The 24,336-nt window shown below is 40.8% G+C and overlaps 1 protein-coding gene across 1 annotated transcript; it reads left to right on the top strand.

The window, feature by feature from the left end:
* Positions 1–5,735: 5,735 nt before the first annotated feature.
* Positions 5,736–19,750, top strand: RCN1 (reticulocalbin 1). The gene is made up of 6 exons (XM_075502061.1): positions 5,736–6,082; positions 10,994–11,187; positions 12,768–12,946; positions 13,496–13,556; positions 16,550–16,749; positions 17,696–19,750. Exons 1-6 carry the CDS (start codon positions 5,859–5,861, stop codon positions 17,801–17,803), a joined length of 966 nt encoding a protein of 321 aa, XP_075358176.1. The 5' UTR covers positions 5,736–5,858; the 3' UTR covers positions 17,804–19,750.
* The last annotated feature ends 4,586 nt before the right edge of the window (positions 19,751–24,336 follow it).

A 24,336-nucleotide genomic window follows, 5' to 3' on the forward strand; every position in this document is an offset into this window, starting at 1 on the left:
GTGTGAATACGAATGAGGAAAATAGCAAGAGGTTTTCTTTTCCTTCCCGATCATAGTGAGGAAAGGAAATTTAAAAACAACATGTATGGGGGAGGGGAAGGGACAGTCGCTGCAAGATGTTGAAGACCAGGGGTGCGAGTACATACTTGTATTAACATCTTCCATCCCTGGAGCTGCAGTAATTTGCATGACATTATCTACCTGGGATGTTGCTATGGTTATCACCATACATAAGTAATTACCAGGGCAAATTGCACATACAGCGCGCAGATTCATGCTGTCAGAAGCAAAGGATCTTTTTATACACTTGAAAATGTAAATGTTTGAAAAAACACTAATCACAAAGATTCCTGATAAGAGAAAAACTTCAAGACTGCTCCCGAGTGATCTAAAATGGTTGTTAACTATGCTTATTGACAACAGTACTTTAAGGGCCAACTCAGACCATGCCAAAGTGAGCCAGACACTGCACAGGCTCAGCAGAAAATCAGTAGAAACAGTAACCAGTAGTAGTAACCAGAAACTAATCAGTAGAAACAGTAGAAAATCCCTGCCCAAAGAGTTTACAGTGCGATTAGGTGAGAAAGGTACAGAGCAAGAGAAGTAGTATATCACACAGAGCAAACAAGGGTCAACCTCATGATATTGGCATGATTATTTTGGGTAGATTATGTCAAGAAACTTGCTTCTGGCAAGCTAGGCACAAAAAGATGAAAAGAAGAGAAGGAGGAGAGAGTGATGGAGACTACACCCATGCAAAAAAAAGAAAAGGGACATGGTGTTGTGATGAAGCAGCTAGTCAGGACAGGCCAAAACTAAGTCTCATCAAAGTGGTTCTCTGAAAGTTCCCCAGTTCCCCTCCTGCAACATTTCTGCTGCCATTTGCAGGTTGGGATCTGATTGTGCCTTGATATCCTAACTCCTAGCTTCCCAAGGGGGCTGAGACAAAAGTTACAGTGCACCTACAGCTGTACACCCAAGCTGAAGACAGCAATTAACACCTAACAGAATTTGGCCGAAAGTACATACAGGGCATCCAATGCTAGATCACCCAAAACAAATTTGGCATAAAAAGCTCATTCTGAAATGTTGCTACAGCTACATTTCAAATAAAATACAGCAGCACTGTATACAAACAGCTTGAGCTGCAGTCTATTGGTGTCAATGGAAATTTTTCAACAACTTTGATGAAGGTGTTCTGTGCCCTAAGGAAAAGACAAGGTTTTAAAAAATAGTGCTGCTGCTATGATCTGAGTAAAGCATATTAGGCTAACTGGAACATACAATATAAATCTGGAAAATACAAAATAGTTTTCTATAATTTAATTTGAGGTGACATATGTTAGTCTCATATCCATCCAAACCAATCATATGTTCTGTGTACAGAAAAATACTATAATTTATTTATTCTGGATTTACAGAGTATAGTAGAATTGAGGAGAAAAAGTGTTATGTTTTCCATTTTGAGCTTCTCTGAAAAACGAGTTCTTCTTCTGCTTACTTAGAAATCATCCGCTTCTCACAGACATTTATCTTTACCTCCTAATAATATTAGCAGAGTTATCATCAAAGATCACCATTCTCCCTAACCGAGCTGCAGAATACATTTTTTCAGTGCTGAAATAGGCTCCACTCCCCAATCTAGCCTTTCACAGTTCTGCCTAGGAAACCAGGCAGTCTGCCACACTGACCCTAACAGTGACCGTACTTCCCTACACTCACCAACAGTTAAGTTAAGCTCCCTTGTGTTTCAGCATCCAGCCCCAGAAAGCCATCATTCCCTGATAAGGAAGTGCCACCATGAGAGCCTGGACTGCTGAGTTAAATCTACTCTCTCATTCTTCCAGGTTGCCTCAGGGGACTATTAATCATAGCTACATGCGACTCTGAAATGTACTTGATTTGTTGATGAGAAAACCAGTGAGTGTATCAGTGCTTTACCGATTTACATAGGGATCTCTACGTAAATGGAGCCAAGCTCCATGAGGTACTGTATGTGAGCAGGAAATAAACAAATGAATTCTGCAAAGGACAGAAGAAGGAAAGTATCAATGCCAGGATAAGTGTGTCTTTGCATGATGGTTAGGAATGCTGCACAGTCCATAAAGATTTAGACGAGGCAGAAGATTTCAAGCAGTTTTGCACGCTGACTTTTTAACTGAAGATACATTTGCACTCTAAGAACTGTTAGGTGCTACCTCACTCTTACTTTCACCACATCCTTTCAAACCAACCTATGACTTAGTCTTCAGGCCTGAATCTCATTTGAGTTTTAATATGGACTTTAAATGTAAGTAAGAGTACAAAAAGGTCCTTGCTTAGAAAGCTACACTATGACGCCATCAAGTATTTTGATTATTTTAGCAGATGAGACTTGAAAAACATACTGATAGAGACGATACGCTCTGAGAAGAGTTCTGCTACTGAAAGCATGATAAGAACAGGTAGTAGCCAGCAGGCAGTCAGAAAATGTGGCATCCCTTAGGGATCATTTACATGGCCTCAGGAAAGGCACAATTAATGATGTCCAGAAATACTGACTGAAGATGCAAGATGTAAGTGTAGCCTTAGCAGGATAAACGCAGACTGAAGACATAGTAGGATATGGAACAAGTCATCTTTGGCTTTAACTGGGTAACTGGACCCACATGATGACAGGCATATTGTAACTAAGTATATTTCATACAAAATAGTTTGTTGACTGTAAATATATCCGTGAAAGGGAAAGTAAATATGTGAAGAGCAAAATGCAAGATGGAAAAAGCGAGATAAATATTGTTAGATTCAGGGCAAAAATGCTATAAACAGTAAGCAAAGCTCTTTGATTTGCACTGTTTTCCAGCCCATAAAACCCTAATATCTGCCAGCGTTTCATTAAAAGCTTATAAACTACCCAGCATGCCTGCTGCTGCATAAATGTATCGCTAAAAAACATTGTCGATGTTGCAGACCTGGTATTTTGCAATGTTTCAAAGAAACCTTATGTGTATAAAACTCAGACGCATTACTGGAAGAAGTGTGGATTACAAAAATAGCACCTTAAACTCTAAACCTAATTAATATTAGTCATTCAGCAGCAGTAGGTTTCTCTCAGCACAGATGGTCATAGTAATACTACTAAAACAGAAAACACTAATATCTCAGAGAAAATTATTCAGTATTTTAAGAAACAAGTGTTGTGGATAAAGGATTTAAGAGAAAACTTCTACCATTTTGTGAATTGAGTAAAAGGAGTAGAAGGCATGACTTCACAGAGGACTGAGAGTTTAAGGTGTTTGATGAGGTCACGACAGCCCAATGGCGAAATCTGTAAACATTAATCTGAGTGATAAAAAAATCTGGCAACAGTAAGACTGACCGGATCAACAACTGTTTTGACTGAACGTGCAGTCTATTCTCATCAATAAAATCTAAGACTTCAGCCCTCTAAGGACAAGTAATCGCAATATCTTTCCTTTTCCACAAAAAGTCATATTGGATCAATCAAATTTTTATTGTTACTACCAATGGTCCTGAACCAAGTCTAGAGGGATCAGAACATTAATGATTTCCCATCTTTCATAAGATCACCGCATTTCAGGGCTCACTCACACTTGAATCCAAACACAGGGAAAATTAAAATGTTCCAATGGCCAGAACCCATATCCCTGAGGCAAACCCTCCCAATGTCTGGAGGCTTTCAAACAAATGACCGCGTACGCACTTAGCCCATTCTGCATTGCTATTACTGTAGCTTCTCTCACAGAAGCAGCTCCAAATTGTTCTGACAACAGAACATCCAGATTCATTTCCCACATCCCTCAAATAACTACATATTCCTCTGCTACTAAGGTCAAACATCAAGCTACAATGTTACAACACTGATGGGGTGAATGGGCAGTAAAACATACCTGTTACGCATGCAAATAACTTACCTCTTAACTAGCAGCACACTCTAGCACCATGTGGATCAAGAAAGTAAAAATTCAGCACCTCAGTCCAGCCTTACCTCTGGAATAACTTTAGAAACGATATTATAGTGTAGGAATCAGGGACAGGAACATTAGAAGACTGAGACCAAAAAAAGAGCAGTATCTGAATTATAGCACAACTATGAGATTCCTGAATATGTTAATGAAAACTTTGTTTTACAGGTATATGCTTAATACAAAAAAAACCCCAGACAATAAAAGTATTGCATCTCACTAGCTTTGTAAACTCAAACACAGTTGGTATGATCAGCTGAACCATTTTTACTGGGCCACATGCGTATATCACAGCTCTCACCAAAACACCACTGAAGCACGTGCTCAGCTGAGGACGTACAGACACACCCAGAGGACAGCCTACCCTGGCCTAAAGCAAAGGGCAGCTCGCGTGACTGAAGTGAAAAGGGTGCATTAGTGTTTTGCTCTGTCTAGGCTTAAGTAACAAACCAACATATCTGACCGTTTAAATGTTTGAAATCTGCTACTGTCTCCAATGGTTCTGAGACAAAACCACACTAGCCCTGCATGGCTCCCGTTCACACTTTGCATGAGTCACAAATGGCGGAAAACAGCAAATGCAGAAGTCTCTGACACCACCTTTTTGCTGTCATTAGTCAAGCCCTGTGCCAGACACGGTTCAGCTACGCATGAGGTTTAGGTCAAAAGGGTGTCTACCAGGGTAACAACAGTGGAAGGGAGGCAGTGGTTGGGTTCAGCATCTTGCATGTCAGCGTTAGTGCTACAGCCAAAGGCCACATCATAAATATGGTTTATTATACCCTGTGGACTGGGTTGACTCATCAGACACTGCAATCTGAAGCTAGCGGTACCCTCAGGACCAAAGTAACAACGGACAGACAAACCCAGGCAGTGATGCTTTTCTGCATGGTTTGGTCATACAGTTTAAAAAAGGACCCCTTAGCAACAGGATCATTAACATACAACTTGTTGCATACAATGACAATCTCCTTACTAGTGAATTAAGGATATAACAGAGGAAAAGGAAATGTATTAGGTGCAAATTTCAATTACCTCTGTCGAGAGACTTTTACAATCTTGAGCAAAATAAAGTGTAATTTAAGGAAAAACCAGAACGTTTTTCTGTGCTAAATGATTTGGACTTTCTCCCTCCTGCAATTTTCAGGATCCTGAGTTTGCTTCCCTTACAGTGATAGGGACCCCGTTATGATAAATCTCCTCTATGAAAGTGCTGACAATCTTTTTTTTCTACATTTTTTGGGTATCAGCTTGCTGTTACACTCAAGACAGAGCCACAGTTTTGGGTTTTTTTTACTTGTAGCCTTACTGTTACGTGTCGTGAATCATTCTTTTGTCCTTTCCTAACCAATTCAGCATGACAGCAGAAACGGTCAGCCTGATACTCTGGATGAACAAACCGTACAGAACAACGGAGAAACAGAAATGATCCGCTCTTTTGCGCTGACGTGGTTTTTCACCCGTGTAAGCTTAGAACATTGCGACGATAACTGGGTGGAAGAGGACGGTAAGTTCCCCACTGGGATTTGCCTCACAGGGTTTCCTTGAGGAAACCTCTCCTGGTTTCCTTGACCAACCGCTGGGAGCCCCGCGGCCGTTGGGCTCGCGCGGCGGCCGTTGGGCGGCCAGGCGGCCGGCGCCGCTCTGCAGACGTGGCGCCGGGCCGGGCCGCGCCGGACCGCGCTGCGCGGCCGGCGGCCGCTGCCCAATCGCGTCCGCCCCGCCCCCTGGCCGGCCGGGGGCGGAGCGGGGCCGGGGAGCGGCGGGCGGGTGCCGGGAGCGGGGCCGGCCGCGGCCTCGGTCGGCGCCGGGCAGCGGAGGGGTGGTAGCCGCCGCTTCGGCGGGACTCTCGGTGCGCGGCGCCCGCGGGGCAGGGGCGGCGGGGCGCGGGGCATGGGGAGCGGCGGGGCGGGCTGGTGCCTGGCGCTGGCGCTGCTACTGCCGCTGCTGCCGGGCGGCCTGGGCAAGCCGACAGCGCGGCAGGAGCGGGCGCGGCCCGGCGCCGCGCAGCACGAGGACCGACCGGGCTTCCAGTACGACCACGAGGCCTTCCTGGGCAAGGAGGAGGCGCGGAGCTTCGACCAGCTCAGCCCGGAGGAGAGCCGGGAAAGGCTGGGGTAAGAGGCGCGGGCGGGGGCCGCCGCGCCCGGTCGCGACAGCGCGGCGGCCTGCGGAAACGTGGCAGGGGGAGGGCCCGGCGGGGGCGGCCCGCCGGCCGGGGTGGGCGCGGGGAGGGGAGGCGGTGTGCGGCTGCCTTTTTGAGTGCCCGAGCGGCCGGCGGGGGGCTCGGCCGAAGGAGGGGAGAGCGGCCGGAGGGCGTCGGGCGCTGCCTGCCCCGCTCCAGCTCCCCTGCCCCGGGGGAGGCTGGCCCCTTCCCACTTCGAGGGGCTCGTGGAGTACCCTGTACCTCTGTATAGCCAGCGATGCCTCTTCAGTTGGACCTCTCACACCCCGCTGATTTTGCAGACGAGCAACCAACAATTCGTCGCTTTTGCATTTTTCTCTCCTGCCTTTTCTGGTCCTACAGCAATAAGCCTCGTGGAGGGAGCTGCTGTGTGTGGTGTTGTGTCCGCTGTTGGACAGACCTCACCCACTGCTGGAGGGCTTTGCTGCTACAGCGCCTTACCTCTGGGTCACTTGCTTGGACCACATTAGTTTGAATCAAGTTTAAACCATTCCTTCTTCACAGCTCCATTTACAAGTCCACTTGAAGCCATCTTCCCACAGGTTTTCCACTTGTGACATCTTTACCCACTGTCTTACAGTGTTGCTCTTGCTTCCATGCTGCTATTTACGCCAAGAACGGAGTCCATGCAACAGTTGCCTTATTTTACTGCTTCTCCCTCCTTTACACCTACAAGGAGTCAGATCATTAATTAGAACTAAGTTTAACAGTAGTTAAAGAAAGATACTTTTATGTATTTACTAACGAGAAAATAGTTTAAAATATCTGCATGTTCTCACTAAGATTAGCTTTGCCTTTACTCCCCTTCCATAGGGAGTGGTACTCATTGTACGTCTGCCTAGTTCCATCATAAGCTCTTAGTGCAGTATCACTGTTATCTCACAGACCGACTTCTTGATCCTCCTGGAAGCTGTCACTACAATTTACCTGTATCTCAGAGAGTAAACAGATAAAGTGGTTATCAGAAATGACCAATTTCAGCCACATTTTTTCAAGAAGGAGCAAAAGAAACCATGTTCTCAGCATACATGATCTATGACTTAGATTCTCATAAAGTGTATCCATAAATGGACATGCGTTTTTAAAATTGGTCTACACTTACACAAGTACAGATATTTTAGTTAGGGATATGATTTAACAATAGCATTGTTTTTAAACAGTGTTTAGAAACGCTAACTCGGCAAGGGCGGAAGCTTAACTTTTAGCAATCTCACTGGGTGCACCTTGGAGAGCTGACACAGGCATGTTAAGCTACAGCCACAGTCAATAACCTTTGAAGTGGAGGTGACTAAAGCGTCCCTCTCTGAGGACCAAAGCCCACATGGTGGGGTGAGTGTTGTGCAGCAGAACATCAGAGATGTGGTTCCTGGAAGGGGGCTCTGGAACAGTTTCATAACTTTTAGCATTTCCTAACCTCGTCATTTCAGATAGCATACTGGGAGGTAGAGGAGAGAGAGGATTATTAAAACATTTCACTTTCTTCTTTTTATTGTGGTTTAATAATCAGATATACTGAGAAAAACAGCTTTGTGATGGGCAACCTCTGCAGTGAGGGTTACAAATAGTGTCACTTCTCAGCAAATGAGTGGCTTTTAGGAAGAAGACATTTAATGAAAAGCTATTTTTCAATGCTTTCTGGGAGAAAACAGTAACATATAGTCTGCTGCTCTAATCAAAGTGCATGCTGCTGCTTTTGTAAGTCGTTTTACCTTGCTTAGGAAGGGTGGCAGCACATTGGTCATCCCAGTGACCAATGCTGGGATTAGAATCCCAGGGCTAGACAGCAGTAATGCAAAGCTACTCTCACCTTCTTCCAGCAAACAAAAAGGAACTAGCTAGTATACAGAAGAAGCCCTGCAAACTCAACTACCTGCAGTCTCAGTGGAGGAGCAGCTGCACAGTATGATCTTGGCACATACCAGCCTATAATCGTATCATGACCTGGGAGTGCACCTGCCCTTATGACAGATTCCATGACAGGGGCATCCCTTCTCCCTATCCTCCCACACCAGATCACTTCGCAAGGGAAGAATCACACGTTGCCCACCCATGCGCAATACCACAACTCACCTGGCTTTGGAGAAGCATGACATAATCCCAGTGCAGCATCCAAGGACTGCATTAAGGGACTGGAGATGGGCTAAGAAGGAGGGGAGTGGGGCTGCAGTCCTCTGAACCTTCTCCCTGCCATTTATGATGGGCCTGTCATTTTCAGAGAACATAGAATATGGTTATGCATCCTCACAATATAAATATTTCTGTTCTTTACACAGGCCAAGGCCAGAGTTTATCAGCATACAGTTGTACTCACATCGGGTGTAGAGACGAAGCATTCCTCTTTCAGCCACTTCGTAGCAATGATTTCCTTGTCCCAACTTTGTTTCATCACCAAATGTCTTTGTAGACTGGCAGCGTAAATCTCTGTAATAGCAGGTTGTATGTACCTGTTGCACGTGCCCTCTAGCTTCTTTATTATGAGGTGGGAAACTAATTCTGACTGTAATCCCACCTAAGTTAAAGGGAGAAAGTAAGCTTTCAGGTATTACACACTTGTGCATGTAAATTCCTGCGTATGAGCTGGCATTTTGTGTCTGTTAACATGCTCCTTGAATTTTTGCTGCATTCAAGAATTAAATAGTTCAAATAAAGGCACTAAGGCTTTTCAGACTGATCAATGTACATTAGCTTCACTACAAAACTTAGAATGATCCTGAGCCATTTTACAGGTAATTACTAGTATAAAAAGTGAGGTCCACAATCCATACAATAGCTTCTTACCTGTACCTTTGGGAGCCTGTAGGCAAGACTATTTCTTTGTCCCCATCTTCAACTGGGAAGCAGAGTGAAATACTGCACATGGATGCAATGGACCTATAAAAACAAGAGTACAAGTAAAAAGGAAGAGGCATGAAACATTTTCTGGTAAACAGTCCTGACTTCTTTCATGTTAAAAATACCGAAGAGCTACTAGCAGAATCATTTATTATAACTAATACATTTAACAATAGCAAGAAATATCAGCTAAACCAATTAAATCAAATTAACCGTGGGGCAAATTCATTGACAAATACAGTCCATCGTGCAGTGAAAGGGATCCTTGGCAGTCAGTTCCCCATGAGATTTATAGAAAAGAGAAAAGGTTTTCCAGTCAGTTAATTTATACTTTACTACTTCAGAAAGCAAATTCAGCAGCCCCTTTTTCCCCGCCATAGCTCAGAAATAGCATGTTTATAAATTCAGTCTGATACTATCAGACTTACACAAGATTGCTGGAAATTCAGCAGAAGCTGCTGCTGGCATTGGACTCTACTTACCACTTTCACATAACTGAGACTTGGGAAAAGACATTGCTTCAATAGTTGAGCAGTTCCAGTTGGCCAGGGTCAGTTTCTTTGTGGAGAACCAAGATGTTGAATTGCAAAGAATATTGAAAAGTACAGAACTTCCCCCGTGTCCTTTGGCTGCCTGGAGGTTTAGGGAGCTCACCTGTTGAATCTCAAGTCAGGATTTAGACAAGTCAACTCCTCTTACCCCTTCTTACAAATGACATCTACCTAGTCCATAGGCATGGCGATTGAGTCTATGGGGAATGGTCATACAGATTATCTTGAGTTGGCCTCTGGGTGGTCACCAAACAAGGTGCAGTGCAACTACAGACAGTTTGCTCCTGTACCTCGTAAGCAGTGATAGAAGGGTTAAAACAGCTGATATGCCTAAAGCCAATCTGGATGCGCAAAAGAGACATGGTGCTAACTGCCCCAGTTCCAAGAGCAGGGTACATAGTTTCCCGCAGGCCAGTGCCCAGAATATAATAACGCTATGACAAGTTTATCTGCAAGTTGTGGGATTAAAGCTGCATTCTTATTTTAGATAAAGGTGTTTATCATCTGGTCGACCACTGTAGCTGGGACAGAAGCCAGTTCTACAAGCTCAAACCCAAACTGGTGGCATTTAGCAATTACAGGCATGCCTTGAGAGATTTATTGCAGAGAACCTAAATGGTAGAAGAGAGCGTTGCCTCTTTTTTTTTTTTTAACATAGTTTTTCAGGTCGGTTTTATCTGCAGCTGTGTGCAGAACTTTTCAAAGATGGAAGTTTCTCTGGGAGTATGCCAGTACCTTCACTCTTGCTGGACTTGGGGCTAGCAGCTTTACATGGGACAGTGGCTTACAGCCCAGCGGCCAGCAATGACTGGAGACGTGCTGCAGACTAGCTATTGCTTTAGCTAGTAGCAGGCAATCCCGTCAACACAAGCAATGTTGCTTTTTGCTGGGAAAGAAAAAGAAACAGAAGTGGAGGAACAGGAATGGAAGGGAAGACTGTACATGGTGTACATGCCCAGCATTACACAGTCATATAACTCACTCCATATAACTCCCTAGCATCAGTCTGCTGGAAAGCCACAGGAGAATCTGCAGGTATCCATGAAATCCTAGCTTTTTGCCCTGGTTGCCTCCAGCAAACTGCACCTTCCTGAGGTGAAGTTAGTGTCTCCTACTCTGAGCCCAGCATGGCCAGTCCCTATTGACAGTGAAGAACAGGTCTCCCTAAGTTAGTAGATACAACCTAAGAAATCCAGGTATCATCTGAGGTACTTTGTTCACTAATTTTGATTGTCCGAGTTCCATTTCAATTATTCATAGCAATATTGAATAATGAATAGAGACATATCCCTTAAGATAATCTGCAAAATGCAAGAAAGCTTTAGCCAGTAGGGCAGCTTTATAAGTTTTAAGCACTGTGTTTTTGTGGAAAATCAGGGTCAGATAAAGATTACTAAAATTGGACTGACATGCAGTTTGTTTTTCTGTCAACTTTTAAGGATGCTGGTTTCTTTTTACAGGAAGATTGTGGATAGAATAGATGACAACAAAGATGGCTATCTCACAACAGAGGAATTAAAAAACTGGATTAAACGGGTACAGAAACGCTATATCTATGAAAACGTGGCTAAAGTTTGGAAAGACTATGATCTAAACAAGGACAATAAAATTGCCTGGGAAGAATACAAACAAGCCACATATGGTTATTATCTAGGTAAGATAACATTTTCAGATTATATGCTCAAAGACTGTTGAGATTATAAGGCATGATTTCATGCCTTAGAGTCAACAGGAGTTTGGTGTCACATTTAGGACTCTTGAAAAATTACATTAAATGTTATAGATGCTCTGAGGTCAAAAGCACTTCTTAGTTGTTTATTGCAGCCATTTTCACATGGGTCACCAGCACACAGAAGGTTTTGTAGAGGGATTATTAAATGTACTGCCAAAGCTGAACTAAAGTCTCCTCCAGTTAGAAATGTATTATTTTTTTTAACATTAAAAATGGTACTTTAATAAAAAAATAATATATTGCGTAATTACCCAGTATTTGTTAATTCAGTCTCTCTAAACTCTTAAAGAGTCTAGATGCTAAAAATTTAGGCTGGGTCTAAGGTATAGCAAAGTTATTGGTTGAAATAGTTCTTGCAGAATAACATGCTTCAGACTGTGATAAACTGCAAGTGAAAATCCTTAACAAATCAGGCAAAAGAAACATGTATTAAAAAATATACCTGAATCTTTTTTCCCCCCACATACATTCCCTTTGATTTTTATAAGTTAATGAAGGGAAAGGAGGAGAAGAGATCACTTGAGCTAAAGGGCAATGCTGACAGAACAACAAATTGGTATTAATTGACCATTTATACTGGAAATGAGAAGACAATATCTACCTACCATAGAGGCAGTTTCTGGAGCAAGCTTCAAGTAGCGGTAATAAGTACAAAGTCTACTTTAGATTAAAATTGAGCTTATTACAGTTGTGGAAGGAAATATTTGACACACAATCCCTGCAGCAGTATCCCTGGGAGCCCCTCTCAGCTCTTTGTCTTTGCTCTCTGTAATCCCCAAGATTTGGAGCAACAGCTACTAAATTGTGGTCTTGTGTTAAAAGATCCATTCCCACCTGTGATTCCTGGCCTAGTCTTTTTCAACTGTTTGTCTCCCAATGTGTGAACTGTGAAATTGTTATAATATGAGCATTTTTCATGTTTGAAGTCAGTTTAGTGATCCTGTTTTCTTTTTATGCCACTGAACACCCTGAAAAAATGTCATTGTTTTAAACTGAAAATAATTGTTAGGTTCCCTGTAGCAGAGGCATAGCAGTTAGATAATTTCAGTCAGTCTGCCAGCTTCTGAAACCACTTTTCTTTGGTTTGCTTGCTTTTTGAAACTGAAAAGTTGTGTAGATCATATTGATTCCTAAGAAGAATAAAACTTCTGTGAATGAAATCTGCCCTAAATACTGCCTAAGCAGTGCTTGTAAAAGCAGATTAAAAAAAAAAAAATCTGTGAAGGATAATATACAGTACTGCAAAATCCATTATCCTGGATTGCAACAGAAGGCTTAGTCAGACATACACCTATACTACTAAGTCACCCTTAAAAATCCAACCAAGTGCTTGACCTCTGAATTTAAAACGTCACAGGAAAGAGAATTTCCATTTTAACACAGCAGCTATTCTGGCAATAAGCCTTTGTATTTCTAGACTCTAACAGCAAATTGGGGTGCTTTGTTGTGGTAATACGTTTTAAAAGGAACATAGTTTTGAGATTGTCTTGATTAATTTGTAGAAAATCCAGAAGAATTCCAAGATGCGACCGATCAGCACAGTTTTAAAAAAATGCTGCCCAGAGATGAAAGACGATTCAAAGCTGCAGATCTGGATGGAGACTTAGCTGCCACTCGTGAAGAATTCACTGCTTTCCTTCACCCAGAGGAGTTTGAGCATATGAAAAACATCGTTGTCTTAGTAAGCAGAGCAAAACCAATGACATTATTTTTACTTTTATTTTTTTGGATGAGCTTTGAAATGCTTCTCTGATCTTTTGATGCAGGGTTTAGAAACAGACACAACATGTAATAGCCAAGTGGGGAACAGAAAGGGATGCCTTTCATGAAATTCACTTGAGTTAGAGCTCTCAGTATAAGACAGACTTGTTAAATGCACTTAGACAGCTCCTAAATGGAATCAAGAAACAGCCTTGGGGCACTGATTTACACCAAAATAAAAGGAAGGGTATGCTGACACAGGGCAGCTAAGTGTTTGAGGCTAGCTTGTATCTGCCCCTAACTTAAAACTTAAGCACCATGTCCAGTTCATTCATGCAGGGAATTTTTTCAACATGAACGGATATTTGTATATTCATTGTATAAACAACAGTCACACTGGAGTCAGTGAGAGTACATTTGCTTGTGTACAAGGGCAGGTCAAGGCCTCAAAACATGAAATGATCGAAGAGGCGAGTAGCCAGAAGTCTCAGTTCTCTCTTGATTACTTCGATACAAAACTATTTTCCAGGAAACCTTAGAAGACATAGACAAAAATGAAGATGGTTTTGTGGATCAAGATGAGTACATTGGTAAGTGTTGAGGTTTGTTTCTTACATAATCTCTAGTCCGTTCGTCCATCTTCTCTCAAATTTGCAGCAGTATTAACAACCCAAAGATGAACGCTTCTGTGCTCCACTTCAACTATTTTAAACCAGGCATCCAACCCAGAAAGTTTTAATTTCATTTTAGGCAGATAGCAACATCACCAGCAAAAGGTTCCTCACACTTTACAGCATAAGATCCTCCTCTTATTCTTGTATAATTTGGCTAAGAGGGGTCTGGAATAATATTTTTCATGACAGGAATATTCTCTGTATACTTGACCACATTTGACCACACTTGACCACACAATGCCTTTTTGAAGGCATTGTTTAGAAATGCAGGAGGATCAGAAAGTGAATTAGTCTCTTCCCAAGTTTGAAAGATACTTGACTATGCAAAATAGCTGGGAAGCACACATTGCAAAAAAGAAAATTCACCTTTTTTCTACTAGTTATTTTCCTAATTTAATTAGTAAGTCAGAACCCATACTTCTCTAATGATTTGTATGGTGATGCCATTATGTTTCTTCTAGAAATATAAGATGCATTAAAAATGAACTGTAAAAATAGCACTGAGATTTAAGATTCTCAAAGAAGTTGTGAAGTGTGTGAAAGTCAGCTGTGCATTACTTCAGTGGCAGAAAGAGAACAAAATGGGAAACATCAACAGCAGATCAGTCACAGTTAATTTGCACAAACTTCAGTCATGCTAGGCAGTTAGCTGCTGTCTTGTGCTTAGGCCTATGAAGACAAAAGGGAAGCAGGACTGGAGATCAGCAGTGCATAATCAGCAGTTTTAGCCTTTTGAATGATTATGCTGATACCGAAAGCTAACTTGTCCCACTGCACTCACTTTGATGGGTTTTAAATCAAGAAAGTAGCACCAGGAAAGCATTAGTGCAAACTCAGATGAATCTTTCTGTTTCTAGTGGTGCCATAAAGATCACTTCACGTATAATCAGGAACAATATACACACGTTAATTAATGGCAGGGGGTTTCTATTCCTTGTAAATTATATTTAGCCTCAGAATGTGAATGCTATTCATTTATGACTGAAATAACAGAGCAGCATAATTTCCACAGTAATTTCAGTTCATTCAGTGACATTACCTACATATAATTATAAGGTAATTGTCAACATTTGTTACCATGTGAATGCTGTTTTTTCTTGTCTTCTATAGATAGGAACATAGAATGTTCTAGTCACGATCACCCCACATTGGCAAGGATGATAAAAATCAAATTGACAGGACATGTCAGTTGCTTCAAATAAACAATATAATTTGCACTTTAAAAAATGAAAAAAGAAAGTGAATGTGTTGTCTGAAGTTTTCTTCATGAGTTGAGGAAAAACTATGCTTCAAATATTCCTACTTCCCTTTTTCAGATGTAATATTTTTTATTTTTGATCAAGCTGGGGTTAAAAAACAAAACAGAAAACCAAATCTCTTCTTTGGTAGTTTAGAGGGAACAAACAACAAAAAGAAGTAAAAAAAATTTCAGTTTCTAGATCAGGTATTTGATGGGGAGATCTCCTGAAGGTTATAGAACAATTCCTCCCTCCTCCTCCTTCCTTCATCCTATTCTGTCTTTACAAAATTTGGTTTAGATTTTACAGAAGCAGTGAAGCAAAATATCCCTAGTCATGTTAAGCAGAGACAGCTAAATTCTTACTGTGCACGAGCAGGTTACAGAGTATTTCAGGGACACTGTGGACAGTTCTGCCAATAGAGAACTTAAGCCTAGTGTACACGCTCACGCTGCAGGGCGGGGGGAGGTTATTTCTAGGCTTGAGACCAGCATTTATACTTCCTATAGATACCAGCCAGCCTCTGGCCCTGAGACCATCCATGTGGGGTGCACTTTTCCTTAGCCCATCTTTGAAAACCAGACCCACAAGGCATAGGCGTAGTATCACAAAGCAGGTTTTAATTAGAAAAATTGAATGCTTGAGGAATAAGCAGCCCTGATCAGCAGGAAACAATTGATTGGTCACAGTAACCAGAAGTGGACAAGTGGTCCACTTGTGGTTTATCAAGTGGACATACTACTCATCATTTGGAAGGCCTATGCTGTAAAGAACAGTTACAAATCACTTGCTCTTAATAATCACTGCTACTCTCCCAACTATTTATACAGATAGCCGCTGCCACTGTAGCATTTTCCTTCTTAAATATAGCCCAGGACTGATGTACAGAGCAGCTCATGTACGTAATCTATGCATCCTATGTCACAAATGGTACTCCACCCCAAGGTACCAATCTATGACAAGTGCGTTGCCTGTGGTTTCTCACACAGAATGCACCACTGATTCATAATGACTTCTCCAGGTCTTTCTTTGTAGAAGAATAAATACCTGCTACTGGAGTGTGCTGCAGCACTGCATGGTTAAAAAAGATTCATCTACTAAGATGAATTTCTCTTACACAGACCTCTCTAAAAGCAGGACAAAAGCATTCAGGTTCCATTTAGCAATTTTTGTTTTCCTAAATTTCCCCTGTGCCTTTTTTCCCTTAACCACTCTGTTGGCTGGAGTCTGATCTTATCCACAAAGACGTTTGCTGGCAGGGACAAGATAAAAGTGCTGAGTTCCTTTCTCCCCATGTGACTGAGCCCAGTACTAAAGCTTATGATTGCTATTTAACTAAACATCCTTAAAGAACTTTTTTCATTCTGAAATTCAGTGGATGATGGCCTTTGGCAGGTTCACCTCTCATGTTAGCCTCGCCAGGAATGCACAGGTATGATACAAGGGTAATGTAAGAATGGACAGAATCACCAGCAGTGAAGAAATAGGCCTGAGAGAAGATGGGCACAGCTGCTCTATTTACACTCCACATTTCATTTTCTGTACAAAGAAACACTGTGCAAAGAGTGAAAAGTTTAGTCTTCCTCTGAGGAACACTGTGCAAATGTCTTTAGTTTGTGCATAATTTGCAAATTAAATATGACTCAAGTGAGACCTTTAATTCCTCTCCAGCTGATATGTTTGCAAATGAAGAGGGTGGACCAGAGCCTGACTGGGTGATTACAGAGCGTGAACAGTTTTCAGATTTTCGTGACCTCAACAAGGACGGAAAGATGGACAAAGAGGAGATTCAGCACTGGATTCTTCCACAAGACTATGATCATGCACTAGCTGAAGCCAGGCACCTAGTCTATGAATCGGATGTAGACAAGGTACCTACTGTCCTAATATATATATATAGGGGTTTTTGTTATATAAGGTGGTGTGTTTTTTTTTAAAACGTAACAGCTAGCAAGAAATGATTCCTAATAACTTTTCCTATTAGTACACTTTAAATGGAGTTTTAGAGGCTGGAATTGCTAGCGCATTAATGTATCAATGCCAATTGCAGTTGGTAGGGTTAGAATCACAAAGTAAGAGTAGTAAAATATAGTTTATCAGCTCTAGAAGTCCCATCGGCTTTCATTAGGTAATAAGAAATAATTTAGCATCTTAAACCTGGAAGTTTTAACATAGTAGAAATATTCTTTTCCCTTCTAAGAGTGGTCATGGTTTTTGTATGCTAGTTTAGACTGCAAGAGAAAAATTAAGGATACATTACATAGGAGGTAGCAAAAAAACCCCATTTCTGTAATTACACACACATCTTTGGCATAAAGACTAGCTCAGTGCACCCACTTCCTCTAACATGGGAGATTAATGGTTCAGTAGATCCCAGATGGTGGTCTTCAGAAGTGTAATGTGAGCAAAGCTGGAACCTGAAAAACCAACACACTCTTAGACAGAGAGTGTGTAAATTGCTAACATAAGCAACCATCTTCACCAAAATACACCAGAGGATTTTCATGTTTACTGTTAGGAAGGTAACACCAAACCACAGGGCAAAACTGCGTACCAGATAAGTCACTGCCAAACAGCGTATGGGTTAATTACAAAGAACTTTCAATTAGCAGTTTGACGCAACTGAAGCCAGTGGGACTTCTGTCTTCCACTGGGGTCCAAATTTCACTCACCATGACAGCTGCAATGCTTCCTGAACGTGCAGTCTGCTGCTTTGAAGAACTGTCTATTTCCCAGGGCTCTTGTAAGTCTGTGCTGGTGTGTCTTTTACTTAGCTTGGAAAATCTTCTTACAGAGATTTTATTTCCCTCCCACCAGGATGAAAAACTAACGAAAGAGGAGGTTCTAGACAACTGGAATATGTTCGTTGGAAGTCAAGCTACTAATTATGGGGAGGACCTCACAAGAAACCATGATGAATTATGATACAGTGTACCAACCAGTATGCCACAGACCTTTTCTCCACTTTACTGAAATCACCGTGTCCATCCCCACTTTTTGGGGAAGGCGGGCAAGGGACACTCACAACCGAATGACTTGCATTAATATATTTTTAACATGCCAGCTTATTACCTCAGAAACCGCATAGAAATAGCTTTTTACTCTTGTCACATTGTTAAATACAATATCTAATTACTGCAGTTTTATTTTGGAAAAAATAAAAAGGTAACTTTTCTTAATAGATTAGAGCCTGATCTGGAAAAGGCACTTCTAAAACTTAATTGCAAGGATCTTCAATAGTTAAATATTTTCTTCAAATACCCATTTTTACTATAGTGAAATGCAGCTAGGATTAGCAAGAAACCTAATGTTTAAACAGACTAAGTTATTTAGTTGTCTTTTTTAATAGCTTATAACAATTTAGATTTATACTTTGACACTCCTACACAGAGAAAAGGTTTGACACGAGATCCACAGCCTTTTTCTCCGCATTGTTTTTCTCTCCTGGTTTGGGCCAGAGGAGCTGAAGAAGGTATCCAGCATCCCTCTGGTTCATAGCTTTACAAGTACAACGTGTACAACTGGCCCTTCTCTCTAACCCCCATCACAGTGCAGAGGCAGCACACATGGCCCAACACCCTGCGCTGTCATTCCTCAGCGAGGGTTGTAGAGTTCATAGTGACAGCTGCTCCTTCTGACAACAGAATAACGTACAATTGTTTGTGGGCTGTTGGTTATGCTGTTTCCTGGGAGGAATTATGCCACATGGAGCATAATTTATCTCACGCTTTTCGCACTTTACCCAAGCCATACTCTTGTTCACACAGTGTGAATGGCAGCAGTTCTGTGATGGAGAAGGAATGAGACATATCACCCCTCTGGGCCTTCTGTCTTCTGTACCACATAAGAGGACAGATTTATGTGGCTAAAGTTCTGGTTTTGTATGTATATACGTATAAGTACGTGTTACTGAAGCAACTACATAACGACAGCTTTCCTTCTAAAGAAGGGGGTAAGCTTTCCACACAGGTGCTTTCTTTTTTACTGTATAATGTGAGCTATTACATGTATATTTTTATATAACCAACTTAGACAAGTTTGGTTGTTTTTAAATGTACTGGTTTTAAAATAAGCACAATAAACCCAATACTTCTGTTTGATACTATGAAGGTGCAATAACACTAACACAAACTAGCATAGAGAGATGATGTGAAAGCAGGAACCAAGCCTTTAAAGCAAGTAGTTCCCAAAGCACTGGGTCATTGGCAGCTCCTGCAGCACGGGGCAGTCATCTACAAACAGCAGCTGGACATATGGCACCAACCGTTTTTTCACCTCATTAAAAAAAAACCCTAGAAATAAATCTGATATACATTGTTGCTATTGCTATCGGTAGAATCTGTTCTGAACGCTAATGCTAGGAGATTAGGGCTCCACAACACAGTTCACTTGGAGGTTCCTTGAAGGTTTGGTGTACAGCATCACACATTGGTGATCACACAACCATTCAGAGAGGAGCTTTGAGACTCCCAGGTTGTGATATACTTCAGCAATTCAACAAATTCGTAAAAATCATCATGAGACAATGCAGAACTGTGACCTCCATAAACAGTGTCGTTTTTGTAAGGTCATATAAGAACTGTGGTGAAATATTTTACATCTTCCAATTGAAGACAAATCTAGGTGGTAGAGTCTGGCAGAGATTACATGTTCTTGCTAGCTAGTTATTAAGCTTTTGGTGTGCACTTCTTATGACATTGCCAGCAACGTCTCCGAAAAGTCTCTACCTCTTCCACTAACATACAGTAGGACAAATGTCATAAGACATAAGCGAACTGTTTTTTGCTCTTCCAGTACCCTCAAGTTAAATAAATGCCTAAATGCAGTATTATCTGAGAAGCAATAAAATTGTATCTTGGCACATGTAAAAGATGATCTGTTTTGTTTGTGACTTGGATTTGGAAAGGTTTATTGTATTCAATAATCCTAACAATCCTGAGAACATTTTTTTTTTTTTTTTAGTAATCCTTTCATACTAAATTTTAACATTTTTATATTTTAGTAACAGAATTGCAGTACTCCCTCTGTGCTTAGATTATCTTCTGCTGTTTCAGGAAACAATACCTTAAAAGACCTCAAAAAAACCCCTTGTTTCCTGTAAGTGAAACTGCAGCTCAGACTGGATACTTAAGCCAAGGATTTTCACTGAAGCCCAAGGGAAGGTTGTTTGCTAACTCTTGTTGAAATTCAGTGGGAGTTGGGTGCTGAGACACTAAGCATCGTTGCCTTCAGCTAAACATGACACTTCCAAATCCACTGTGTTCTGTCCCAACAAAAAAACTGCATCTGAGCTTTGACAAGCAATCGCATTTTCTTCCACGTTCCTCAATAAATTTGGAATAGAATTAGCGTCAAATGAGAGAGAAATCATGTTCCTGTGTTTATTCTCGATTTCTATTAATGCTTGGAACACATTGGGCATTTTCCAGTATAAAATTATACTCACATGAGTAACAGTGCTAAAATCAGAGGAGTTACTCATGCAAACAGGAACTGGAAATTTAGACCCACAGTATTTTACAGTAAAATCTTTTTTTACAAAAAGAATGGTACTCAGGTAGGCTATATCCAGCTATGAAAAAGGCAAACATGCCAACTAGAATGAGATTTAAAATAAATTATTTATCAATCATTGTAAGGGTAATGGGGTCATATTAAGATTAGGAGCTTTTTTAGAAACCAGAATATAGGAACATTTTTTAGAGAACATAAGTATCACTGAAGTTATTTCACTCTAAAGGCTACCCTCTTCTTTCTGGAGCTCTTCATAGTGTTTCACTTACCAACATTCAGTAATGCACAGTACATTTTGTGCACTAAATTTTCCTTTCAAGCTCAATGCACTAAGGAAGAGTAACTCCAAAAGAGACTAGAGCTTCTGGGTTTAAATTTAACACTATTTAAGGAAAGCAAACCTTTGCTAGGGGATATAACTGTTAACATTGTGATTTTTCAAGCCTAAGGTTTCTAATGGGGTTTGACTGTTGCAGAGATAACATTTTTTTTCCTAGGTAACATATTTCAAGTCATATTATGAGCAAACGTTACAAAATTTTAGTGTAATGTGAAATACTGTAATGTCAGATAGCATTATTTATCTGCTTAATATGACTAAAACCATTAATTGCTGGGAGCCATACTTCATCCCAGCAACATGAAAATCCATTTTGTGCCTATCTTGTCAGTTATTGCCAATTTTCTTAATGGATTGTGACGTAGTGAAATTCTGTTGGGAAATGTGTTTATATATTTCCAACTGCAGGTTCTGTATGGTAACTCTTATTACATAGATCCTCCATTAACTAAATGTTTTCATTATGCCTATGCCACAACATATCAAAGGTGCATTTTTCTTCCTTAGATATCTGGAATAGCCATTATTATTGCATATGCAGTTTTAATTATTAGAATTTACGAAATGAACTAAGTGGCTAATGCTCATGGTCTTATATTTCCATTTAATGATTTAATCGGGTTAAATCTCTCTCCTGTTCCAATCAAGATACTGTACATAACCCCCTGAGGAAAGGAGAATGCAGCTCATCCTGATCTAATTACACTTACACAAGTATCTTACAATAGTTGCATAATGCTTTACTGTTTGCGATGCAGAAGTTGATCTTGATCCCAGTGAAGTTAATGGCAGAACTCCTAGTCCCTGTATAGAGGGACTAAGGCCTTACCCACCCAAAGGCAAGCAGAATGATAGGATGGTGTGACATGAGGCCAGAAATAACCTTCGACCATCAGATCCTCATCTCCTTACTACTACTACTGAACACTAACTTGTAGGAATCTAGACTGATTCATACTCATGTAAGATAGTTAGGGCATAAGTCTAGTTCATGGAAGACAGTGTCTAATGTTTTACTGGTCTGTTCAAGTAAACTTAGCCATTTTACTGAGCAATGGTGGTGTCACTACTCGATAGCAAGTTACCATTAGGAAATGGAACTAGTTTTGCAGGGGGGCAGAAGGAGCCACAGAAAACATTTCAAGGCCAAAGATTTTGCAAAACCTGACTTGGCTTGTAGTCAAACACTTGGAAGCATCCACTACTAATAAGCAGTGCTCTTCTCTTTTCATCACTCCAATTTAGTGTGTGCTGTATTCCATTTAGTATGTCCAGCAAGGAGCATATTAACCATATTCACTAATTACAAAGGAAGAATTTAGGATTATTTTCAATGGAGGTTTCAGGCACCAGTAAGGCTGATCTCCCTCAAACTCAAGTGCTGTATAGATTATTCCAAACACGATGAATTTCAAAGCAACCTCAGAAGAAAAAGGTACCAGCTTTCCCACAGTGTGAAATAGTGTACAAGGGACATACGTGTGTATGTGACACAACAGGCACTTTCACACCTGCTTTCTGTCTCTCCACAGGAGAAGGTAAACTATCTTCAACAGATGGGAGCATCTCTTCACTGCTAGTGACAAGAATACAATTATCATGTATACACATTACTATTCCTATTGATAAATAAGGGGTATCCATCTTCAGCACAAGTGAAGATGGCTCTGGTGAGGGCAGCAGAGTTGTGGAGCTCAGTTTCATATACTGCATGTTTACCATTTTCCTTGTGGAAGAATATATTTCATAATCAAAGTGTCCAAATGTGATCTGCTTGGCTAGCATTTGAAGTTTTAGTATTTGATTAAGTGTTTTGTAGTTGGCCTCTTTTGTGAGGTTGGCCACATTTGTGGTCTGAAACCACCACATACCTGAAATTCCAGGAAATCTATATAGAACAAGTCATGGCACGATACTGAATCTGAACAGTAATTAAGAGTGACACATACATTAGAAATGACAATGTTTCATCATATCAACAAGAATTTAGATACGCATCAAGACGCTTTCACAGTTAAGTGGGAAATATATTTAATAATAAGTGGGGAAAAAAATTTCTTTATATGGGAATAGCCTGGCAACCTTTAAAATAAAAGTCCATTGGACCAATGGGGGTACAAAAACTTGATGAAAAATTAGTATAGCTTTTGAAGACATACCTTAAAATCCTCAGTAAGGCTCCTCGGTGCTTTTGTGGATGGTTATCACAGAAACATGAGTTGATAATCCCATAGCACGTGCAACATTCTCAAACAGTTCTAGTACAGTACTGCCCAAGAAACAGCCATCACTGAAGACGCTGCATTCGCACCCAACAGATTGCTGAGGTTTAGGTAAACATAAAGTGTAAAAATAAAGTTACTCAATAGGCTGCTCCAGCATGCACTATCTTCTCCCACCTAAGGCTGCTGTTGGATTCTGAGGAAGTTTGATGGGTGCATGATAATGAACACTGTGTTGGTCACCATGAATCCCACCACTACGATTCAAGTTAACAAGTTGGTATCAAAGCCACAGTACCTAGGAAGAAAAAAAAAAAAATCTAATTGTCAATTACTGAACTCCCAAGAGCACGATGTTCTCAGAACTTCTCAGGACATATCTTCTGTTTGGATAAAAGCCAGTGAATTTAATGTTTCAGGAAGACAAAAAAGGCCGGGGGGGCTTTTAACATTAGATCAACTGTAAGATAACACAGACATACCAAAAATAGCGTTGACTAGATTGACAGGTTAGACACATCCCCCCCAGATGACTCCCGACGCTCCCCCTCACCAACTTTAAATTCAGCTAAACTGAAGTTCTGCTGACGTTGCTTTCACTGCACCTCACAGGGCCTTGTTTGCTGGGACACAGAGAAGAAAGGAATGCTAGTTGAGAATGCATCAAATGAAGAAGGGCAAAAGAATTCAGATAGCTAAAACTTCCTGAAACCTTTAGTTGGTAACATTTAGATGAAATATTTAAAAAAAAAAATCCTGCTATGATTTTAAAAGGTGAATTCACAAGTGAATTCCACAGGCAGCAGAAATTAAGGGAAAAGAGTGGCTGGAGAGGTGTCCTAGAATCTAACAAAACCAAAAGCTTCTCTTCTCCATTCCTGCTCTTCATTTGTCCTCAAGTTTTAAATTCAGTTAACAGTACAGACATAACATTTCCGGGAATCCCCAAACCTCCCCAAGTTGCTTATAACTTTGAAATGCTTTATGCCAAAGAAAGGAAGTTTTCACAACTATTCCATCTGCTCCAAACTGGATACAGCAAAGTATAGTTAAACAAAGAAACCAAATGCAAGAGACTGAAAAGAGTATTATTCCATTATTCCCATCTATATTCATAAACAAAAATGTCTAAGCTGGAACAGACAGATTTAGGGTTATACTGAGTTGGAATATTTAATTTACTACAAAAACATTTAAAAGTGAACTCTATACAAGAAAAGTATTTGTATCCTTCTTGTAGGCTAGAGAGTACTGTTTTCCTAGAGACAATAAATACAGTAATTTATACTTGAGTTTACTCAAACCAGCACCTTGTGAAGCAAAAGTTTCCTGCATTGGTCTTTCTTCAGCGTAGTTGCATGACCGTTAAAATTCTAGGTTGC

This window comes from Mycteria americana, chromosome 5 (genome assembly GCF_035582795.1).
Source record: "Mycteria americana isolate JAX WOST 10 ecotype Jacksonville Zoo and Gardens chromosome 5, USCA_MyAme_1.0, whole genome shotgun sequence".
Classification (NCBI taxonomy): domain Eukaryota; kingdom Metazoa; phylum Chordata; class Aves; order Ciconiiformes; family Ciconiidae; genus Mycteria; species Mycteria americana.

Coding starts and splice junctions, on each gene's coding strand:
- RCN1 (XM_075502061.1), top strand. CDS start 5,859: ATGGGGAGCGGCGGGGCGGGCTGGTGCCTGGCGCTGGCGCTGCTACTG. Junction 12,947..13,495: donor TGAAAAACATCGTTGTCTTA/GTAAGCAGAGCA, acceptor ACTATTTTCCAG/GAAACCTTAGAAGACATAGA. Junction 16,750..17,695: donor ATGAATCGGATGTAGACAAG/GTACCTACTGTC, acceptor CCCTCCCACCAG/GATGAAAAACTAACGAAAGA.